The sequence below is a fragment of the Trichomycterus rosablanca genome, chromosome 14 (assembly GCF_030014385.1).
Source record: "Trichomycterus rosablanca isolate fTriRos1 chromosome 14, fTriRos1.hap1, whole genome shotgun sequence".
Lineage (NCBI taxonomy): Eukaryota > Metazoa > Chordata > Actinopteri > Siluriformes > Trichomycteridae > Trichomycterus > Trichomycterus rosablanca.
In genome coordinates, this window is record NC_086001.1 from 34,351,710 (window position 1) to 34,376,387 (window position 24,678).

The window sequence follows — 24,678 nt, forward strand, 5'->3', positions numbered from 1 at the left end:
CTTCTCTCCAGTGTGAACACGCTGGTGTACTTTAAGGGCACTACTTTGACTAAAACTCTTTCCACACTCAGTGCAGTTATACGGTTTCTCTCCTGTGTGAATACGCTGGTGTTTTTGAAGGGTACTATGTTCAGCAAAACTGTTTCCACACTCAGTGCAGTTATACGGTTTCTCTCCTGTGTGAATACGCTGGTGTTTTTGAAGGGTACTATGTTCAGCAAAACTGTTTCCACACTCTGAGCAGTGATATGGCTTCTCTCCTGTGTGAATGTGCTGGTGTCTTTGGAGCGTACTCTGGCGAGAAAAACTGCTTCCACACTCTGAGCAGTGATATGGCTTTTCTCCTGTATGAATGCGCTGGTGTTGTTGGAGATTACACTGCTTAATAAAACTCTTTCCACACTCTGAGCAGTGATATGGCTTCTCTCCTGTATGAACGCGCTGGTGTCGTTGGAGATTACTCTGCTTAATAAAACTCTTCCCACACTCTGAGCAGTGATGAAAGTTCTTCATGTTTATGCTTTGATAAGACTGTACAAACTGTTTCCTTGGAAAGCAACAGAAACAAAGAAACAAGTCGATTAATTAGAATTACTTTTACTACATTAATACCACAATAATATTAAACTCATCACCTAGTAATAAAAACAAGAAATTCACTTCATGTCTAAGTGAGAATCTGAATTCAAGGAACATCAGGATAAAATACTTATAAATACTGCAGATATTAATAATTAAATAACTATAAATAACTTGATATAAATAAAGATATAAGAGATCTGACTTTCTCAACATCAGTCCTGCACCAAGCAAATCTAATCCAGTTCATGACAGGAGTAATAATTAGCTCACAAGTGTAAATCTTTGGTGTGCTGGGAGTAAAAAAGGCTTCATAAAACACCACAATTATGAGCATAAAGCTATTTTAAACTGTCTGAATATAATAACCTGATAATATTAAATAACATCATACAATAAAAAGAACAACAAATGCAACATAAATGTAAAAGAAACAAACAAGAAAACCCTTTACCTTCCTGTTAGAATCCTGGCAGCTACTTTAACAAAGCTGGTGTCTCCAGCAGGTCGTTTCTAATGAAGAACGTGCAGAAGATCCTTCTTACCAAGTGACTCAGCTACAAGTCTAGAGTTTAGTCCTTAAATAAAGCTGAGGACAAAGACCCAAGACGAGTTCAAAACTCTGCATTGGTCAATCATCAGCCAACCATTTACACCTTCTTGTGTGAAGTACTAGCTCATTATCTATGGAACGTGTGCAAATGAACTAGATGGAGCCACAAAGCATGATGGGTGAAGTCAAACTACACCTATTTATCTGAGCAGAGAAGTTATTTACATTTAATCCTAAACACAAACAAGGAATTGAAAGGCTATTCTGTAAAGTGAAATGACATGAACTTAGATAAAGCTTTTATGATAAGAATCTAAGTCATGTAAAATGCTGTATGTATATTTGTGTGAATTAGTTTCTACTGTATATGAGGAACAATAAGAAAACTATAACAGAAAACAGATTTTATCTGTATTTATGATGTAGAAATATTAAGTATTATTAATATATTCAGTTTTACATATATATATATATATATATATATATATACAGTGTATCACAAAAGTGAGTACACCCCTCACATTTCTGCAGATATTTAAGTATATCTTTTCATGGGACAACACTGACAAAATGACACTTTGAGACAATGAAAAGTAGTCTGTGTGCAGCTTATATAACAGTGTAAATTTATTCTTCCCTCAAAATAACTCAATATACAGCCATTAATGTCTAAACCACCGGCAACAAAAGTGAGTACACCCCTAAGAGACTACACCCCTAAATGTCCAAATTGAGCACTGCTTGTCATTTTCCCTCCAAAATGTCATGTGATTTGTTAGTGTTACTAGGTCTCAGGTGTGCATAGGGAGCAGGTGTGTTCAATTTAGTAGTACAGCTCTCACACTCTCTCATACTGGTCACTGAAAGTTCCAACATGGCACCTCATGGCAAAGAACTCTCTGAGGATCTTAAAAGACGAATTGTTGCGCTACATGAAGATGGCCAAGGCTACAAGAAGATTGCCAACACCCTGAAACTGAGCTGCAGCACAGTGGCCAAGATCATCCAGCATTTTAAAAGAGCAGGGTCCACTCAGAACAGACCTCGCGTTGGTCGTCCAAAGAAGCTGAGTGCACGTGCTCAGCGTCACATCCAACTGCTGTCTTTGAAAGATAGGTGCAGGAGTGCTGTCAGCATTGCTGCAGAGATTGAAAAGGTGGGGGGTCAGCCTGTCAGTGCTCAGACCATACGCCGCACACTACATCAAATTGGTCTGCATGGCTGTCACCCCAGAAGGAAGCCTCTTCTGAAGTCTCTACACAAGAAAGCCCGCAAACAGTTTGCTGAAGACATGTCAACAAAGGACATGGATTACTGGAACCATGTACTATGGTCTGATGAGACCAATATTAATTTGTTTGGTTCAGATGGTCTCAAGCATGTGTGGCGGCAATCAGGTGAGGAGTACAAAGATAAGTGTGTCATGCCTACAGTCAAGCATGGTGGTGGGAATGCCATGGTCTGGGGATGCATGAGTGCAGCAAGTGTTGGGGAGTTACATTTCATTGAGGGACACATGAACTCCAATATGTACTGTGAAATACTGAGCAGAGCATGATCCCCTCCCTCCAGAAACTGGGTCGCAGGGCAGTGTTCCAGCATGATAATGACTCCAAACACACCTCTAAGACGACCACTGCTTTATTGAAGAGGCTGAGGGTAAAGGTGATGGACTGGCCAAGCATGTCTCCAGACCTAAACCCAATAGAACATCTTTGGGGCATCCTCAAGCGGAAGGTGGAGGAGCGCAAAGTCTCGAATATCCGCCAGCTCCGTGATGTCGTCATGGAGGAGTGAAAAAGCATTCCAGTGGCAACCTGTGAAGCTCTGGTAAACTCCATGCCCAGGAGAGTTAAGGCAGTTCTGGGAAATAATGGTGGCCACACAAAATATTGACACTTCAGGAACTTTCACTAAGGGGTGTACTCACTTTTGTTGCCGGTGGTTTAGACATTAATGGCTGTATATTGAGTTATTTTGAGGGAAGAATAAATTTACACTGTTATATAAGCTGCACACAGACTACTTTTCATTGTGTCAAAGTGTCATTTTGTTAGTGTTGTCAAATGAAAAGATATACTTAAATATCTGCAGAAATGTGAGGGGTGTACTCACTTTTGTGATACACTGTATATATATATATACAGTGTATCACAAAAGTGAGTACACCCCTCACATTTCTGCAGATATTTAAGTATATCTTTTCATGGGACAACACTGACAAAATGACACTTTGACACAATGAAAAGCAGTCTGTGTGCAGCTTATATAACAGTGTAAATTTATTCTTCCCTCAAAATAACTCAATATACAGCCATTAATGTCTAAACCACCGGCAACAAAAGTGAGTACACCCCTAAGAGACTACACCCCTAAATGTCCAAATTGAGCACTGCTTGTCATTTTCCCTCAAAAATGTCATGTGACTTGTTAGTGTTACTAGGTCTCAGGTGTGCATAGGGAGCAGGTGTGTTCAATTTAGTAGTACAGCTCTCACACTCTCTTATACTGGTCACTGAAAGTTCCAACATGGCACCTCATGGCAAAGAACTCTCTGAGGATCTTAAAAGACGAATTGTTGCGCTACATGAAGATGGCCAAGGCTACAAGAAGATTGCCAACACCCTGAAACTGAGCTGCAGCACAGTGGCCAAGATCATCCAGCGTTTTAAAAGAGCAGGGTCCACTCAGAAACGACCTCGCGTTGGTCGTCCAAAGAAGCTGAGTGCACGTGCTCAGCGTCACATCCAACTGCTGTCTTTGAAAGATAGGCGCAGGAGTGCTGTCAGCATTGCTGCAGAGATTGAAAAGGTGGGGGGTCAGCCTGTCAGTGCTCAGACCATACGCCACACACTACATCAAATTGGTCTGCATGGCTGTCACCCCAGAAGGAAGCCTCTTCTGAAGTCTCTACACAAGAAAGCCCGCAAACAGTTTGCTGAAGACATGTCAACAAAGGACATGGATTACTGGAACCATGTCCTATGGTCTGATGAGACCAAGATTAATTTGTTTGGTTCAGATGGTCTCAAGCATGTGTGGCGGCAATCAGGTGAGGAGTACAAAGATAAGTGTGTCATGCCTACAGTCAAGCATGGTGGTGGGAATGCCATGGTCTGGGGCTGCATGAGTGCAGCAGGTGTTGGGGAGTTACATTTCATTGAGGGACACATGAACTCCAATATGTACTGTGAAATACTGAAGCAGAGCATGATCCCCTCCCTCCGGAAACTGGGTCGCAGGGCAGTGTTCCAGCATGATAATGACCCCAAACACACCTCTAAGACGACCACTGCTTTATTGAAGAGGCTGAGGGTAAAGGTGATGGACTGGCCAAGCATGTCTCCAGACCTAAACCCAATAGAACATCTTTGGGGCATCCTCAAGCGAAAGGTGGAGGAGTGCAAAGTCTCGAATATCCGCCAGCTCCGTGATGTCATCATGGAGGAGTGGAAAAGCATTCCAGTGGCAACCTGTGAAGTTAAGAGTTAAGGCAGTTCTGGGAAATAATGGTGGCCACACAAAATATTGACACTTCAGGAACTTTCACTAAGGGGTGTACTCACTTTTGTTGCCGGTGGTTTAGACATTAATGGCTGTATATTGAGTTATTTTGAGGGAAGAATAAATTTACACTGTTATATAAGCTGCACACAGACTACTTTTCATTGTGTCAAAGTGTCATTTTGTCAGTGTTGTCCCATGAAAAGATATACTTAAATATCTGCAGAAATGTGAGGGGTGTACTCACTTTTGTGATACACTGTATATATATATATATATATATATATATATATATATATATATATATATACGTATATATATATATATATATATATATATATATACATATATATATATATACACACACACATACAGTGTATCACAAAAGTGAGTACACCCCTCACATTTCTGTAAATATTTCATTATATCTTTTCATGGGACAACACTGTAGACATGAAACTTGGATATAACTTAGAGTAGTCAGTGTACAGCTTGTATAGCAGTGTCGATTTACTGTCTTCTGAAAATAACTCAACACACAGCCATTAATGTCTAAATAGCTGGCAACATAAGTGAGTACACCCCACAGTGAACATGTCCAAATTGTGCCCAAATGTGTCGTTGTCCCTCCCTGGTGTCATGTGTCAAGGTCCCAGGTGTAAATGGGGAGCAGGGCTGTTAAATTTGGTGTTTTGGGTACAATTCTCTCATACTGGCCACTGGATATTCAACATGGCACCTCATGGCAAAGAACTCTCTGAGGATGTGAGAAATAGAATTGTTGCTCTCCACAAAGATGGCCTGGGCTATAAGAAGATTGCTTACACCTTGAAACTGAGCTACAGCATGGTGGCCAAGGTCATACAGCGGTTTTCCAGGACAGGTTCCACTCGGAACAGGCTTCGCCAGGGTCGACCAAAGAAGTTGAGTCCACGTGTTCGGCGTCATATCCAGAGGTTGGCTTTAAAAAATAGACACATGAGTGCTGCCAGCATTGCTGCAGAGGTTGAAGACGTGGGAGGTCAGCCTGTCAGTGCTCAGACCATACGCCGCACACTGCATCAACTCGGTCTGCATGGTCGTCATCCCAGAAGGAAGCTGACGCACAAGAAAGCCAGCAAACAGTTTGCTGAAGACAAGCAGTCCAAGAACATGGATTACTGGAATGCCCTGTGGTCTGATGAGACCAAGATAAACTTGTTTGGCTCAGATGGTGTCCAGCATGTGTGGCGGCGCCCTGGTGAGAAGTACCAAGACAACTGTATCTTGCCTACAGTCAAGCATGGTGGTGGTAGCATCATGGTCTTGGGCTGCATGAGTGTTGCTGGCACTGGGGAGCTGCAGTTCATTGAGGGAAACATGAATTCCAACATGTACTGTGACATTCTGAAACAGAGCATGATCCCCTCCCTTCGAAAACTGGGCCTCATGGCAGTTTTCCAACAGGATAACGACCCCAAACACAACCTCCAAGATGACAACTGCCTTGCTGAGGAAGCTGAAGGTAAAGGTGATGGACTAAACCCAATTGAGCACGTGTGGCGCATCCTCAAGTGGAAGGTGGAGGAGTTCAAGGTGTCTAACATCCACCAGCTCCGTGATGTCATCATGGAGGAGTGGAAGAGGATTCCAGTAGCAACCTGTGCAGCTCTGGTGAATTCCATGCCCAGAAGGGTTAAGGCAGTGCTGGATAATAATGGTGGTCATACAAAATATTGACACTTTGGGCACAATTTGGACATGTTCACTGTGGGGTGTACTCACTTATGTTGCCAGCCATTTAGACATTAATGGCTGTGTGTTGAGTTATTTTCAGAAGACAGTAAATCTACACTGCTATACAAGTTGTACACTGACTACTCTAAGTTATATCCAAGTTTTATTTCTATAGTGTTGTCCCATGAAAAGATATAATAAAATATTTGCAGAAATGTGAGGGGTGTACTCACTTTTGTGATACACTGTATATATATATATATATATAAAAGAAATATTTTAAGCACTTTCTACATTCTGAGCAGTGATATGAGCTCACTGAGGAAACATACATATTAATAAAGAGAAGGAAATAAAAACCTGAAAGTAAGAGATTTACCTTCCGTTCAAATCCTGTTAAAACAGCTGAGAATTAGAGCAGTTCATAACTAAAAGAACACGGACTGTACTTGTACTCGGTCTGTTTACCTCCAGCAGTGACTGCCCCAACCTTATATGCAGTTGATTTCCATAATGACTGATCACCCGCCATTGCATAACAATGGAACCGGTGATCAGGTCCATATGCAATTCACAATTGGGGTAAATGTGTGTCTTTTTCCCCAATCATGTGTAAAAGACACACATGGCCATTGTCATTAATGGTCATTGAGAATTGCATATGGACCTGATCACCGGTTCCATTGTTATGCAATGGGCGGTGATCGGTTGTAAACATAAATAAAATTGAATTAAAAAACAATATTAAACAAACCCCTTTGAATGGATGAAATAAATAGAGAAGAAAATGATGAACCTGAAATAAAAATGAAAACAATAGAATTTGAACAATGCAAACTAAACCTTTCTATAAACATTTACTAGGAAAAGTGAAGGTACAACCTAAAGCTACCACATACTAAGCTACAGCTTACAGCCACACCTGAATCAGATAAAGACAGACCATGGGAACCAGGTGATGATTGCAAGCAGGAAGAGCAAGGAATGATTTGTTTTTGAGGAACATGGCTTCCATATGTTTCATTGTTTGCTGAATATTGAAGGCAAACACAGAGTATCACATCATGACCACAAGTTTTTTACTGATATGTTGACAGTTTTGAACAGGAAATACAGACTACACAACAGTCTTAGACTCCTAAGATTATATATGAAGTTATACAATTAGAATAAGTACAAATAATCATAAATACAGTAAAAAGTAGACGCTTGCACAGAACTGTATGTGTTTCACATTTCCTATTTAGTTGTTTGCTAGAAGACAGATTGAGAATAAAATATAATCACAATTATCTATCTATGTTTGCTTTATTCTAGATATTGAGCAGTTGCAGGCAGTCGGGGACGTCTTAGACCAAGTTAAGGAACACGAAGAACTCGAGAGTGGACTTCCAATCCCAAAGAGTAGTCCGGACCAACATGAGTTATACCCAAACAGTGGACCAGACTGGCAGCAATTCAACAGAAGGCAAAAAAGGACTTGAGGACGTGAGGAGTGCATCAACTCTGTTACATTTGGAAAGCATGGCAAAGTTTCAGAGGGGAAGAAGAGGCTGGATAAATCCAAAGTGAATGGAATACTAAGTAAGTATCTTTTAGCTTTCTCATTTTATACTGAAGCAACCTTAGATGTACACAGTGTGGGTAGCGGTCATTACATTGTGGTCAGTATAACCAGTATAGCAGTGCTGTGGATAGATGTGCTGTAGACTCTACTCATTTATAAAGCCAATCACTGTACATACTTTCATTTTATTTTCTACTGCAGCTTATACCATGATCTGTGGTAAACTGCATAGATGGGAACCAGTGGAGAAAGCCAAACTGAAGAAAGCCGTTATCAACAAATGTCGTATCAGGTCCAAGTCGAAGGCTTTATAAAGGAAGGGAAGGAATGGACTGGAGGTGCTGTTTTTGGATACAGAAAGCCCTTTGTCTTTACTACCCACCCTGTTTTGTGTCCCTGATCCATCCAGCATTTGTTTATTTTGAGTTAAATTAAGACAGTTTGTCTGTTGTTGTGAAATTCAAAACTTTTGACATTAGTTGTATTAGATTAACTTCTGATTAGACGTGTTGTACTTGTATTAGGTCATTTTATCTAGAGAAAGTTTTATTCCTTTAAAAAAATGCATTAACCAAGTAACAATGCTTAAATCAAGCACGACTATCTTTCATAGGAACCAGACACTTTCATTAGGTAAAATTACTTAAAACTAGTTAAAACAATCATGAAATGATATGACCTATATGGACTAGATTTAAGATGATTTCACTTGTAAAGATGTGGTGTGTATTATGAACATATATTGATATTAACTAAACATTTTAGACTGTTTTCTGAGGTGTTTATATGGTGTCAATAACTCAGTTGCTTTAGATTCTATCTGATTTATTATTGTAAGTTGTTTTGTTGGGAATATTGTGTTACTACTACTGTCAGCTGTATAACCCATTTATCTGTTGTATAATGATTGCAGTCCCACACCACATACTGCATTCTTAAATATTTGTTACTGTTCAGTTGTATTCAGTTGTACATTGAAGTTTCAGCACCTGAAATTGTACTTCAGCTGTTATTTCTGTAATATGTTATTTTTTACTATGCAAAATTGGAGAATTGTTAAATAAAAATAATATGATATAGATAGATAAGATAGAACTTTATTAATCCTGATTGAAATTGTTTCGTTACAGCAGCAAAACACAGAACTCAACACATAATTCTACACAGATTACACAACTATAGAATATAGAAAAAAAACAGTATCTAAGTATAAAGTATCTAAGTACACATTTATTATTACCATTATAATTACCACTACCATTATCACCACTATTATCAACATTATTACCATTACTATCACTAGATTATTAATAACAATAATAATAATGACAATAACAAAATGTGACAGCAAATTTGGGGTCTAGAAAATAAAGTGACTTCAGTGAATAAGTGGTTTACGATCAAGGAAAAACAGCCCTAATCAGTCCAGCAACATTAGATCTGGCTGCCTCGACTGTGAAGAGACTCGTTGTAGAGTCTGATGGCGGTGGGTAAAAAAGATCCTTAAAGATTTTATGGATTTTACTGTTTTTACTTCAAAAGAAAGGAACCAGATCCTTAACCAAGCCCTATTTCTGAACCCAGCCATAAGATTAAAATTAAAAGGAGCAAAAAAATCAACAACTAAAAGACACACAGGCATGCACTGACTTAAAGAAAGAAAAAAAGAAGTAAAAATAAAAAATAAAATGGAAATTAAAAAACAATATCAAAAATAAAATAGCAATATCTTTTAAATGGATAAAGGAAATTAAAGAGAATAAAACAGAGGAAGAAAATGATGAACCTGAAATAAAAGTACTAAAAAAATGGAAACAATAGAATTGTTACTCAAATATTATTGTAACTCAATTCATAATGTAATAATACAGACTCTGTAGCGGTGGTCTTGCTAAAAGAATCAAGAAACAGACATTGGATGAAAGTCTGGGTTGTTCTCAAACATACCACATTTGTATGGTATAAAGTGAAAAATATCTTCTGGAGAAAATAAACATTACATCATAATAAAATGTAATTTTAAAATCTCTCTCTATACAGGCTCACTGTGGAAGCAAATTGGTGGATAAGTGGGCGGGTCTAAACTGCTGTAGGCTAAATGAGCAGAGATAAACTGATAAAATCTGAATGAACGTACCACAATACAAATAACTATTTATGTGAAAGAATCAAATCCCCTCTGAAACCATCCACATGTATCTAAGTTCTGCTGTATTATTCCTCACCATGTGCTGGTTTCACTTTTAAACTTGTGTTTTACAGCTCAGGAGAAATCAGGTGAGAATCAGCTTCTCCAGGAGAGTCTAAAACACCTTATGTGGCTTTTATGTTTGTCTTTTATTTAATTTAGTTTTAATATTTGAATCCATTTAGATGATAAATATTCAAGAAAAGAAGAAATCAGGAAAGGGGGTAAATACTTTTTCACAGCACTGAATAAATGGTGGTTAATAAGTTGAAAAAGAAAATCTTCATAAATGTATCACTGCCTCACAGATTCTAAAATCAATCAAACAGTTTAATGTTACACTTTCGTGTAAATTTTACATTTAATTTGTTAAATCTGACAGTTTCACTTTTGATCTGTAACAAACATTAAACCCCGGGTAGAGGGGCTGAGTGAACGTGGTCTGAACCCTGTGGAGGAGCTTCGTTGTATCAGAGACGCTGTAGAAGGACAGAGTTCCTGCTTCATAATCCACATACACTCCTATTCTAGAGGAACTCGGCATTATTGGAATTTCAGACTTTTTCTTATTGTGGCAGAATAAAAATCTGGATGAAGAACACAAGAAACTCCAGGACTGATCATTACCTCCAAACAAACACTCATAACCACGTCCCTTCCTGCTGATGCTTTTATATGACACTGCTATACAAACCCCATGATTCCCACTCAACTCAACCTCCCAGTAACAGCGTCCACTCACACTCTCTCTACACAGAACCTGGTACCGGTCAAATCTATCTGGATGATCAGGATACGACTGTAATGTTCTACTCCAGGTCGCCACTTTGTTCTCCTCAGACAGACGGAGGATTTTATTTACTGTGTTTGGATCCAGTGTGAACCGACAAACATCTGGAGAGGAAACACAAAATAAACCAATTAACATAGAAGAGAGAGAGAGAGAGTGTACAGTGTGTGTGTGTGTGTGTGTACAGTGTGTGTGTGTACAGTGTGTGTGTGTCTGTGTGTACAGTGTGTGTGTGTACAGTGTGTGTGTGTCTGTGTGTACAGTGTGTGTGTGTACAGTGTGTGTGTGTCTGTGCGTACAGTGTGTGTGTGTACAGTGTGTGCATGTGAGAGTGTGACACTAGACAAACACACACACAAACACACACACACACACACACACAAATACACAGAAACACAATACAACCAAAGATACAGAGCAACACTACTCAACACCAAACACACAAACACTCACACACTGCAAAGACATACAAACACACAGAGATACCACTAAAACACACAAGAACACTACACACGTGGACAACTACTGCACAGACACACGCACACACACTACACAAACACACACAAACCCTAAACATACACACACTACACAATCACACAAATGCTACACAAACACTACACATACACAAACAAACACCAGCAACACACAATCTAACAGCAAACACACAGTCATGCTAGTAAAGCTCTTTAAATTGTGTGTGTATTTAAGTGTGTGTGATGTGTTAATGTGTATGTGTGAGTGTGAATGTGTGTAAGAGTATAAGCATGTATGAGAGTGTGTGTCTCTGTAACTGTGTCTGTGTAAATGTGTGTGTGCGTGTGTGTGTGTGTGTGTGTGTGTGTGTGTGTATTTCAGTGGTTTCTATGACTGAATGATTGAGACTCATAAAATCTCCTGGATCAAAAATATACAGACAGCAGTTTAAATGATTGTTTTACTTGTTTTAACTTCATGACCCAAATATCTAAAATGTCCCTAATCCAAGTCACGATCAATGCCAGACCTGTCAAATCCAAATATAGATTACAAATTGTGATTTAATTGAAAAAAAAAAGAGAAGAAATTATCAGAATCCAAGGACTGAGGTGACATGTTTCTTTTAAGTGTCTGTGAACTTTTGGCTGTAATAAAAGTGCTGTGAATACAAAATGCCTTTCTGATTGAGTTTATTTTTTATTTTTTCACAGTTGTTAGTTTTAGATTAAGACAAAGCCAATTCTAATGTTTTAGGACTTTAGCAAACCACAGTAAGAGCCATGATCTCCAAATGACACTTGGAACAGTTAAGATTGCTTTAAGAGCTCATCAATGTCTCATCAAGGAAAACATACAAGAACCCAAACAAACATTTAGGAAACCGCAGGACCTGCTGGCCTCAATTTAGATCTGATTTAATGATTCCAGTATTAGAAGGAAACTGAGCACAAATAAAATCCATGGGAGAGTCACAAGGTAAAATCACTGTTAACTAAGAGGAACATAAAGCCTCGTCTCTCATTTACCAATATAAGAACCTTAATGACCCTCAAGCTTTTTGGTGATGATTTTCTGTGAACTGATGAGTCAGAATTCTTATACGTGCAATAAAGCTAAAACAGCATTTTACAATAAAAACATCTTACTAACAGTCAGTCATGGTGGTGGTTGTGTGATGGTGTTTCAGGGCTAAAGAAGAACGTGTAATACAAAAACACAACAATTCCAAATAACAAGAGCAGATCTTTGTTTAAATAAATCTGAGGAAATAAAGTTTAGGTTTTAGACTTCATCAAATTTTGACTTGAACCAAACTGAGCTGCTGTAGCATCTAAACTAGTAACGTGTGACAAATCTGTAAAAATAAAGATAACTGGGGGGTGCAAATACTTTTTCACTGCACTGTGTATGTTTGTGTGCTTGTGAGAAACTTACAGTGTAGAAAATCTTCTCTGATTTCACCTTTAGGAGGTGAAGTAATCCGGACTTTCTTCACTGCAGAAAGAATGAACAAAATGTGGATTTGATTGTTTTGTTTGATATTTTGGAGACAATGGAACACTGAGGGCTTGAACTCACCTTCATCTGGTATCTTCTCACACTGCTCTTTCCAGAATTCTTCTACTTTCTCTCTCAGCTGAGATACAGACTTTGTAACCTCATCAAATGAGAGGAAAGGACTGACTGTGATGGCGGCCGATTCTGCAGATCCAGCAGGAGCCGAGAGAGACTGAAAATTCTACATCCAGACAGATAATGTTCACAGAGAAACAACAAGATGATGAATCACAAATGATGGATGACAGACATGAAGCACAGAGTGATGTTTCTCCTAATAACATTAACAGTATTTCATGATCTCTTGGACAAGCTGATTCTGATTCTCACAATTTCTCAGAAACCCGAGTGTTACGACTTTATGAGTCATAATGTGTTTTGTGTGGGGGGGTTTTCCCTATGTTACAGACTTGTGCAGAATGTAAAAAAATACGCAAAGCTACCACCAGGGGGAAACGCATATAAAAAGGAGACCTCTAAGAAGACAGGAGAGGATGCTTTGCTTGTGATGGGTTTTCTGTTGCGTTTCTGGCTCTTCCCAACATGTTTGAAAGAATGCTAACAATAATCAAGTTTAAGGGAACTCATTTCTTGATGAAATGCATCAAGTTTCAAAAATTTTAAGTTTAGGGGACGTCAAGTTACTAGGTACCGCTGTAATTTATTACTTGGACTGGTGCGGCAATAATATAATTATTTTAGTGCTGTTACCTGGAGGAAATGGACGGGATCCTCTGTGTGTGAAAGCTGTTCCAGTTCAGCATCTTTCCTCTTCAGCTCTAAAATCTCCTGCACCAACTGATCCAGGACTCTTACAGCTTTACTTACTTCTGCTGTCTCTCGATCTCTGATCAGATCTTTTAACTCAGAGCATCTTCTGTTAATTGAGTTGATTAGTTCAGTACAGATCATCTCAATGTTCTTCACTGCTGTCTGTGCAGAACACTGTTAGAAGATTCAGAAAGAGGAAACGTTTCTCACTCAGATATTTGTCCATTTAAAATTCAATGTAGTGATCTTTACAAGTCTTATACAGTAATTTATGTTTAAGCATCTAGATACAGAGCAACAATCAATCATTTTTTTAAGTGGCTCAAAGTCCTAATCTGATTTTATCACCCTTATAATTATTAGCACAACCTCAGAATTGCTGTACAGCATCAATCACCAAATAACCAGGCAGAATATCTCATTTTTAATGGAGATTGGTTTAATGGAGGAGAGTCGGACTGATCCTGAGAGCTTTTTGTTTATAAAACTTACCTTGTGAGACTTCACAACGTTTATCAGCTCACAAAGTTCCTTCCCTCTGTTCTGGATTTTCTCATGGAATTTCCTCTGGATCGCCAGCAGCTGCTTCTACACAGAATAGCAATTCAGAATTTACTTGTATTGTGTACAAGCACCACACAAACAACATCAGTGTAAATGCTAATGAGTTGTTACTTGTTAAAGAGAGCTGTATAATATTTTACCTGTTTCTCAGTTCGTTCTGCTGCAGCTGATATTGTATCATGTCCTTTATGATCATCCATGATACACATCATGCAGATACACTGCTGATCAGTACGACAGTAAACCTCCAGCAGTTTATGATGCTGAGAGCAGATCTGATCCTGGAGTCGTCTGGAAGCTTCAACCAGCTTGTGATTCTTATAAGAAGGAATTCGATAATGAGGCTGAAGGTGAATTTCACAGAAAGAGGCCAAACACACCAGACAGGATTTTACTGCTTTGGATTTTTTCCCAGTGCAGGAATCACACTCCACATCTTCAGGTCCAGCAGAACAGTGACCAGGATGTGGAGCTTGAAGTTCTGTTTTCTTCAGTTTCTCCACAACTCCAGCCAGCATAATGTTTCTCCTCACAACAGGTCTTGGAGTGAAGGTTTTTCTACACTGTGGACAGCTGTATGTTCCCTTATCATCCTCCTGATCCCAGCAGTTATTAATACACACCATACAGAAACTGTGTCCACATGATGTAGTTACTGGATCCTTCAGTGTTTCCAGACAGACTGAACAGCTGAACTCGTCCTGAGTTACTGAAATTTTAGACTCGGCCATTTTTCTACACGTAAACAGAAACACCAGTAAACACAGCAAGTTATTTACAGCAGCTCAGACTTCCTGGTTTAGTTAGTGTGCATCATGTTCAAAACAAGTGTGTTTAAATCAAATCAACAATCTGAACTACATAAAGTAACAATACACAGTAATATACAGAAGTGTGGAAATGTATAAACTCACCTGCGTTCATCAACTTCAATTATCAACAAAACTACAAACACAGACACGGAACAGATCCGCACTCGAACAGAACAGCATCAGATCAGTTTCACTTCTGCTGAACTAAAGGAGAGAGAGAGAGAGAGAGAGAGAGAGAGAGAGAGAGATATGGAACCTGGTCAGGGTCACGATGGGTCCTTCTTTACTTGTTAACACTGAATGTAAATCAGGAACACATGCTGCACAATTATTTGAAGGTAACCAATTATTATTCAGTTTAGTTTTAAATAATACACACATATACTTTTTATGTCTCATCCTGCAACTGTTTCACATGTCTTTTTATTTAAAGAAATATTTTATAGGAGAGATGCTACACTTACTCGTCCTGCTCGTACTACAGGAAATTATAATGTAAATATTACAAATAAATAATAATAACTTTTTTATCTTTTACTGTAAGTTGTTATTAATAGTATTATTATTTTTACTATTATTTATTTCATTTATTTCTTTTTGCTGTTGTTGTATTGTTTTTTATGTTAACGATAAATGCAATCCAAGCAGACTTTGGAATGTCCAAGGCAGTTAACCAAAGTTATTTTTACAGTATAATTTCCTGTCATACAATCAGGATGGGTATGTGTTTTACTGACCTTTGTCTTATTGTATTGATTTGATGAAGAAAAAGACTCTGGGTATGTGCAAGAAAAGTCATCACTGCTGCCTGAAACACATTACAAAAACACTTTGGACAGAAGAGCCTCTCTTACTTTTATTTTTTTTTTTCTTGCTGACCTCGTGTTGTATTGAAACAATATATAAATATAGAAATAAATATATAAATAACTAATTAAAGGTTTAAAAAGCAAGTGTTTAGGTTCATTCATCATTTTAACGCATATTACAAACTAATCAAGATCGTCAAATTTCAGACATTGTTCACATAAACAAAAATCTCAAGTGGAAGCACAAGATTCATTTATTTATAGACGGTGCTGTTTATGGTTTTACGCTTTAAAACAGCAGTCGCATTTTGCAAAATGTTGTTCAGTCTTAATAACCGTGTGTAGTAAAGATTGAGTGGATCTCCTAGTAACCACTGGAACTCCTCATTGCTTCAGTATTTATATATTAAGTTGAACTGTTGATGCTATAAGAAAGGAAACAAACAAAAACCATGATCATAAAACACAGTAACCGCAACCTTTGTACAATAGTACAAAACCCTTTACCCCCCACTGTGTACATCCACCCAGCACCTTACAGAATGTGAGGATGAGGGTTCAATCAAGACATGCCAACAGTATCAAAATTTAGGATGTAGTGACACTCAAAAGTATATACACAATATAATGTGCCCTGCCACAAAGCAAACATGCTTCAGGAACGGTTTAAGGAGCACAACAACAAGTTTTTTAGGTGTTGACTTCAAATTCCTCCAAATTCCCCAATCCAAGCGAGCATCTGTGGGACATGCTGGACAAACAAGTCCGATCCATGGAGGCCCCACCTCACAACTTACAGGATTTAAAGGATCTTCTGCTAACATCTTGGTGCCAGATACCACAGCACACCTTCAGGAGTCTAGTGGAGTCCATGCCTCGACGGGTCAAGGCTGTTTTGGCAGCAAAAGGGGGGCAAACACAATATTAGGAGGGTGGTCATAATGTTATGCCTGATTGGTGTATAATTTCCACAGCCACAGTTAGTGTTTACTTTGATGTTTTCAACCCTGTCATGTGTGTTCATCGTACACTATATGACCAAAAGTATGTGAACACTTTTCCTAATTATTAAGCTGTGGTGTTAACAGAACAAAAGTATAAACCTAATCACAACCTTCTTACTCTAATGATTAAGCATTCAGTCCTGTTTCGTTCTCTTGGTGTATGCCATACACCTACAGGGTGTTATGAAGAGAGAGGTCGGACCCAAAGATGCAGAGTAAAAGGTTTCTTTTTATTTAACAATAAATAATAAAATACCGTCAAAACAAAAAGGGAAAAGGAGAATAGAAAACAAATCGGGGAATCCCGATCGAGCCTCCGACGTCACTGGCAACTGAAAAAGAGAAAGAAAACACAAAGGAACAAATTGGCGGACGCGAGGCGCGAACCCGGGTCGCTCACTCGCGGACCAACCGCCTATCCAACAGCTCTACGGTGTGGCTGAAAGCACAACAGCTCCTTAGGGTTATAAGGAGTATAATGAGAAGGGGATCTCCGGATATTAATCCGTGAGCAACACAAAGCCCCATAAAAGCGGGCTTTTTAGAGAAACCAGACCGGCACTGTCACCAGCACGGGATTGCTGGGAGGAAGCCTATTTGAAAAAGGGATAAAGAAGAGAGACGTGGATTCGAACCGGGGTTGCTCCACTGCCAGTGCTGAGCTTACACCACTCAGCCAAACCGGCTGACTAATCGTATGACTAATGCGCTAGCATTAGCCCGCTGCTAACCATGCAAGCGGGGGAAGTAGCGAAATCAAAACAAACCGCAGCGCGAGGGCTGCACGGACTCGCACCAGCTTTTCTTATTAAAGAGATCTAAGCCCTAAAAATACCTCGGCCTTACGACCTACACACCCAACCACTATACAGTGCCTGGGGAACCGAACTAACCCTATGAAAGAAAAGGACTGATGCGATGCAGCCATGGACAAAAAGAGAACAAAAGGTGCGACACCTGCAGTGTGGCGACACCCGCTTAAATAGGAGGCTCGCACCTGCAGGTCGTTCGCCCTAATCAGCTGGCCTCCTATTTGAGGCCACGCTGCCCTTTGTTCTGTAACGCCTGCGAGGCTGGGAACTGGTGGTCTGTTCACCAGACCTCGCAGGCACCCTAACAGGACCCCCCCCTCTAGGGACAGCTCCCGAGGTCCCAAGACCCGCGGACCGGTTCCTTCGGTACTCACGGATCAGTTCAGGGTCCAGGATGCGTCGAGCCGGTACCCATGAACGTTCCTCGGGGCCGTAACCTTCCCAATCCACCAGGTATTGGGTGCTACCCTGCACTTTCCTGCTATCCAGGAGGCGGCGAACCGTAAATGCAGGGGCACCCTGGATGATACGAGGGGCGGGAGGTTGTGGGGGGGGGGGGTAAAGCTCCCCCGCCCACGAATGGGCGGAGTTGGGAGACATGGAAGGTTGGATGCGCCTTCATCCAGGGAGGCAGCTCCAACCTATATGTCACCGGGTTTATCCGTCTAACTACCTTGAACGGACCAATGTACCTCGGTGCCAGCTTGTGAGTGGTACCTTTGACGGGGAGATCCCTCGTCGATAAGAGGACACGTTGGCCTGGTCGGAAAGTTAGAGCCGGCTGCCGCCTACGGTCAGCATTGCGCTTCATGGAGTGCTGAGAGGCCAAAAGGGCCTGTCTTGCTTTCCTCCAGGTGGCGCGGCAGCGACGGATGTGTTGCTGCACAGTCGGCACCGCAACCTCTTGTTCCTGCTCAGGAAACAGCGGAGGGGGATAGCCGAACTGTGCCTCAAATGGTGACATACCCAATGCGGCATGGTGCAGGGTATTGTGGGCAAATTCAGCCCACATCAACTTATCCGCCCAAGTGGCTGGATTTCCTGCAGTGAGGCACCGAAGCATCTTGCCCAGATCCTGAATTACCCGTTCCGATTGCCCGTTGGACTCGGGGTGATATCCCGAGGATAAGCTGGCCGTCGCGCCAAGAAGTTGGCAAAAGGCTCGCCAGCACTGGCTAATGAACTGCGGACCCCGATCCGACACAATGTCAGACGGGACCCCATGTGCTCTCACCACATGTTGCAGAACCGCCTGTGCGGTGGCCATGGCGGATGGGAGCTTGGGCATCGGAACGAAAAGGCAAGATTTAGTGAACCGGTCAACAATCACCAGTACCACCGTGAATCCCCTGGATTTAGGCAACCCCGTGACAAAATCCAGTGCCAGGTGGGACCACGGTCTTGAAGGTACTGGCAACGGGTGGAGAAGTCCACGAGGACGCTCTCTTGTGCTTTTGTTAGTTGCACAGACAGCGCAGGCACGGACAAAGTCCTTGACCTGACTCTCCATCCCCGGCCACCAAAACCTTCGGCGCAACAACACCAGGGTCTTAGAAACTCCTGGGTGAGCCGCAAATGAGGACGCGTGAGCCCATTCAAACACCTGACGACGGACTGTTGATGGTACAAACAGCCGGTCAGGTGGACCTCCACCTGGGTCGGGCTCAACCGCTTGAGCGTCCTGAACTGTCTTAAATATGCCCCACGTTACCGGGGCAGCAATTTGGCTCTGGGGGATGATAGGATCAGGCTCAGTCTCAGGTCTGGTCGGTTCCCACTGCCTGGACAAGGCATCAGGTTTGACGTTTTTCGACCCTGGTCTATAAGACAGGGTGAAACGAAACCGACCAAAAAAAAATGACCACCGAGCCTGACGGGAATTCATCCGCTTCGCCTGTTGGATAAACGACAAATTCTTGTGGTCTGTCCAAACAAGGAAGGGATGTTTTGCCCCCTCGAGCCAATGTCGCCACTCATCAAGCGCCAGCTTGATGGCCAAAAGCTCCTTATCTCCTACCGGGTAGTTACGCTCGGCAGGAGTTAGACGGTGCGAAAAGAAAGCACATGGGTGGAGCTTCTTTTCCGGACCCACTCTCTGGGACAATACCGCCCCAACCCCGACATCAGAGGCGTCCACTTCCACTATGAAAGCTTCCTCTGGATCGGGCAACTGCAATACAGGAGCAGTTGTTAAGAGAGCCTTAAGCCTATTGAAGGCTTGTTGGGCCTGCACCGTCCATTTAAACGGACCCTTACCCGTAAGGGCCGTCAAAGGAGCGGCGACCGAACAGAAGTTCCGAATGAACCGCCTGAAAAAGTTTGCAAAACCCAGAAATCTTTGCACTAGGCGTACGGAACAAGGAGTTGGCCAGTCCTCCACAGACTTGGTTTTAGCCGGATCCATTCGGAGGGCACCCTGTGAGATTATAAACCCCAAAAAAGAAACTGATGGGGTATGGAAAACGGACTTCTCCAGCTTGACGAACAAATGATGGTCGAGCAAAAGCTGAAGAACCCGACGGACGTGCCTCACGTGTTCTTCGATGGACCGGCTAAAAATTAAGATATCGTCTAAGTAGACATAGACGTATCGGTCAAGGGCTTCCCGCAAAGCCTCATTGATAAAGCGTTGGAAAACCGCGGGGGCATTCATTAACCCAAAGGGCATCACTAGATACTCATAGTGTCCCGTGGGCGTAATGAACGCAGTCTTCCATTCATCCCCTCGCCGGATACGGATCAAGTTATACGCGCTGCGCAAATCGAGCTTCGTAAAAATTGAAGCTCGCTGAAGGGCTTCAAAAGCCGTGGCCATCAGCGGCAGCGGATAACGATCCTTAACCGTTATTGCGTTCAGACCTCGATAATCGATACAGGGGCGCAAGGTTCCATCCTTCTTACCCACAAAGAAGAATCCTGCCCCAGCTGGGGAGGACGATGGTCGGATGAACCCCTGATCGAGTGCCTCCTTGACATACTCCTCCATGGCGATCCTCTCCGGTCCCGACAGGGAGAAGAGGCGCCCCCTAGGAGGAGAAGTGCCAGGAAGCAAGTTGATCGCACAATCAAAAGGTCTGTGTGGGGGCAAGTCTCGCGCCCGGGAATTGCTAAACACCTCTTGTAGGTCATGGTACACGGGGGGTACCCGGGCCAAATCAGGGGTCATCGCATCGAGCGATGGTGGCGCCGATGACATGCTTGCTGGCAGCAGGCATGCATCTTGGCACCGAGTTCCCCAGGCAAAGATTGACCCGGTTTGCCAGTCAATTTGGGGATTGTGTCTCTTCAACCACGAGTGCCCCAGTACCACTTGGAGTTGTGGAACTTGGGTCACTAAAAATGTGATCCGCTCCTCATGACTCCCCAAACGCATCGTGAGAGGAGACGTTTGATGCGTGATTGGACTTCCGGCCACCGCCCGGTCGTCCACGGCGTGAACCGTTATGGGGACTCGTAATGGTTGAAGGTCAATCCCCAACCCGTGTACCAAATGGCGATCGATGAAATTTTCCACCGCACCGGAATCGACACAGACTTGGAGGTCAGTGTTCCCAGATTCCCAGCGCAACGACGCGCATAGGAAGAGACCCTGCTCAGGGATGGTGGAACGGCTCGCCCTCGACTCCCTGCCACGAGAGCGGCCTACTCGTTTAACCGAGATCGGGCCCTCGAGGCGGAGTCGGATGGTCGTGGGGCGACCCCCCGAGTCGATCCCAGCTGCATGGGCTCTGGGTCCTGATCTCCTGACACGGGCCGGGGCTGGCCTTGGGGCCAACAATAGGGTGGGTGAGACCCTCGCTCCCGGGTTCGTTGTCGGAGTCGGGTGTCGATAGAGGTGGCTAGGAGATAGAAGGCCTTGAGAGAAGTGGGAAGTTCTCGAGTGGCCAGCTCATCTTTAATTCTCTCTCCTAGACCACGGTGGAAAATGGCCACTAATGCCCCCTCGTCCCAACCGCACTCAGCCGCCAGCGTGCGAAACTCGATGACGTAATCGGCGACTGAGCGCCCCCCTTGGGACAGCTCGAGCAAGCGTGGGCCCGCTTCCCTCCCCCCTGTGGGATGAAAGAAAGTGTCCCTCAGAGCCTCCTTAAAAGAAGACTCCGAAGAACACTCTGAGGCGTTCTGCTCCCACAGGGCGGTAGCCCATTCCAAAGCCTTGCCGGTAAGCAAAGATATAATAAATGCCACCTTGGAACGCTCCGAAGGGAAGCGGGAGGGCTGTAGCTCGAACGTGAGGGAGCATTGTAGGAGGAAGCCTCGACATTTCTTCGCCTCCCCTGAAAAACGCTCGGGGGGCGGAATGGAGGTTTCGACTCCTACAGGAGGCGCTGGAGGGACGGAAGGGTGACTGGGGTTACTCGAACCGACTGCCGGAGTCGGCAACAGCTGGGCGATTTCAATCACTCGCTGTGTCAGCTCCGACAGCGCCAGCTCGTGTCTCCCCAGTGCGACCCCCTGGTGACGAAGGACGTCAGCCACGGGAGGAAACTCTGCTGGGTCCATCTAGGGTCGCACCTTTCTGTTATGAAGAGAGAGGTCGGACCCAAAGATGCAGAGTAAAAGGTTTCTTTTTATTTAACAATAAATAATAAAATACCGTCAAAACAAAAAGGGAAAAGGAGAACAGAAAACAAATCGGGGAATCCCGATCGAGCCTCCGACGTCACTGGCAACTGAAAAAGAGAAAGAAAACACAAAGGAACAAATTGGCGGACGCGAGGCGCGAACCCGGGTCTCGGGATAAAGAAGAGAGACGTGGATTCGAACCGGGGTTGCTCCACTGCCAGTGCTGAGCTTACACCACTCAGCCAAACCAGCGCCAATGATTCCAAGAATCTGACAGCGCCTTAACAAGACTGCGGTCGTATGACTAATGCGCTAGCATTAGCCCGCTGCTAACCATGCAAGCGGGGGAAGTAGCGAAATCAAAACAAACCGCAGCGCGAGGGCTGCACGGACTCGCACCAGCTTTTCTTATTAAAGAGATCTAAGCCCTAAAAATACCTCGGCCTTACGACCTACACACCCAACCACTATACAGTGCCTGGGGAACCGAACTAACCCTATGAAAGAAAAGGACTGATGCGATGCAGCCATGGACAAAAAGAGAACAAAAGGTGCGACACCTGCAGTGTGGCGACACCCCCTTAAATAGGAGGCTCGCACCTGCAGGTCGTTCGCCCTAATCAGCTGGCCTCCTATTTGAGGCCACGCTGCCCTTTGTTCTGTAACGCCTGCGAGGCTGGGAACTGGTGGTCTGTTCACCAGACCTCGCAGGCACCCTAACACAGGGGTTGGACAAAATAACTGAAACACCTGTCATTTTAGTGTGGGAGGTTTCATGGCTAAATTGGACCAGTCTGGTGGCCAATCTTCATTAATTGCACATTGCACCAGTAAGAGCAGAGTGTGAAGATTCAATTAGCAGGGTAAGAGCACAGTTTTGCTCAAAATATTGCAATGCACACAACATTATGGGTGACATACCAGAGTTCAAAAGAGGACAAATTGTTGGTGCACGTCTTGCTGGCGCATCTGTGACCAAGACAGCAAGTCTTTGTGATGTATCAAGAGCCACGATATCCAGGGTAATGTCAGCATACCACCAAGAAGGACAAACCACATCCAACAGGATTAACTGTGGACGCAAGAGGAAGCTGTCTGAAAGGGATGTTCGGGTGTTAACCCGGATTGTATCCAAAAAACATAAAACCACGGCTGTCCAAATCACGGCAGAATTAAATGTGCACCTCAACTCTCCTGTTTCCACCAGAACTGTCCGTCGGGAGCTCCACAGGGTCAATATACACGGCCGGGCTGCTATAGCCAAACCTTTGGTCACTCGTGCCAATGCCAAACGTCGGTTTCAATGGTGCAAGGAGCGCAAATCTTGGGCTGTGGACAATGTGAAACATGTATTGTTCTCTGATGAGTCCACCTTTACGGTTTTCCCCACATCCGGGAGAGTTACGGTGTGGAGAAGCCCCAAAGAAGCGTACCACCCAGACTGTTGCATGCCCAGAGTGAAGCATGGGGGTGGATCAGTGATGGTTTGGGCTGCCATATCATGGCATTCCCTTGGCTTAATACTTGTGCTAGATGGGCGCGTCACTGCCAAGGACTACCGAACCATTCTGGAGGACCATGTGCATCCAATGGCGGTGCCGTGTATCAGGATGACAATGCACCAATACAGACAGCAAGACTGGTGAAAGATTGGTTTGATGAACATGAAAGTGAAGTTGAACATCTCCCATGGCCTGCACAGTCACCAGATCTAAATATTATTGAGCCACTTTGGGGTGTTTTGGAGAAGCGAGTCATGAAACGTTTTCCTCCACCAGCATCACGTAGTGACCTGGCCACTATCCTGCAAGAAGAATGGCTTAAAATCCCTCTGACCACTGTGCAGGACTTGTATATGTCATTTCCAAGACAAATTGACGCTGTATTGGCCGCAAAAGGAGGCCCTACACCATACTAATAAATTATTGTGGTCTAAAACCAGGTGTTTCAGTTATTTTGTCCAACCCCTGTAAGCATTGTTGCTCACTTGTCTGCATCTTTACTGACATCCGAGATTGATCAGCCTGTATTTGTATCCATATTGTAAAAAAAGAAAATGTAGTGTTAGTGCTGCATGCTTCTGAGGACCTTGGTTCGATCCTTGAGTTTGTTTTTCACCCTTAAACATTTTGTTGATTGTATGAGACTGTATGCTGCCATGTGATCGACTAACATCCTGTTTGAGGTGTTCTCCTACTATGCAAGTAGTAGTAGTAGTAGATCACATTACTTTTCTTCAAACATGTTTCCAATCTGAAGACTAAGCTGTTCTTTTTAAAATATGAATTTTACACTAATGATTGATATGGGTGTATGGTTTGGGTAATTGTTTTATAGAAAGCCTCATCAATGAACAAGTCTAACCTACTGGCAGAAGCAACCAGATTTGGACTTGAGCACCTTGATACC

The 24,678-nt window shown here is 42.8% G+C and overlaps 1 protein-coding gene across 1 annotated transcript in view; it reads right to left on the reverse strand.

The window, feature by feature from the left end:
• Positions 1-14,997, reverse strand: part of LOC134326318 (tripartite motif-containing protein 16-like) — a 30,297-nt gene extending 15,300 nt beyond the window's left edge. Inside the window, exons 1-5 of the mRNA XM_063008466.1 lie at positions 14,407-14,997; positions 14,195-14,290; positions 13,643-13,876; positions 12,953-13,112; positions 12,809-12,868 (exon numbers count right to left, since the gene is read on the reverse strand). Of these exons, the coding sequence (XP_062864536.1) occupies positions 12,809-12,868; positions 12,953-13,112; positions 13,643-13,876; positions 14,195-14,290; positions 14,407-14,997 (1,141 nt within the window). The remainder of the gene's footprint in view (positions 1-12,808; positions 12,869-12,952; positions 13,113-13,642; positions 13,877-14,194; positions 14,291-14,406) is intronic.
• Between the last annotated feature and the right edge of the window lie 9,681 nt (positions 14,998-24,678).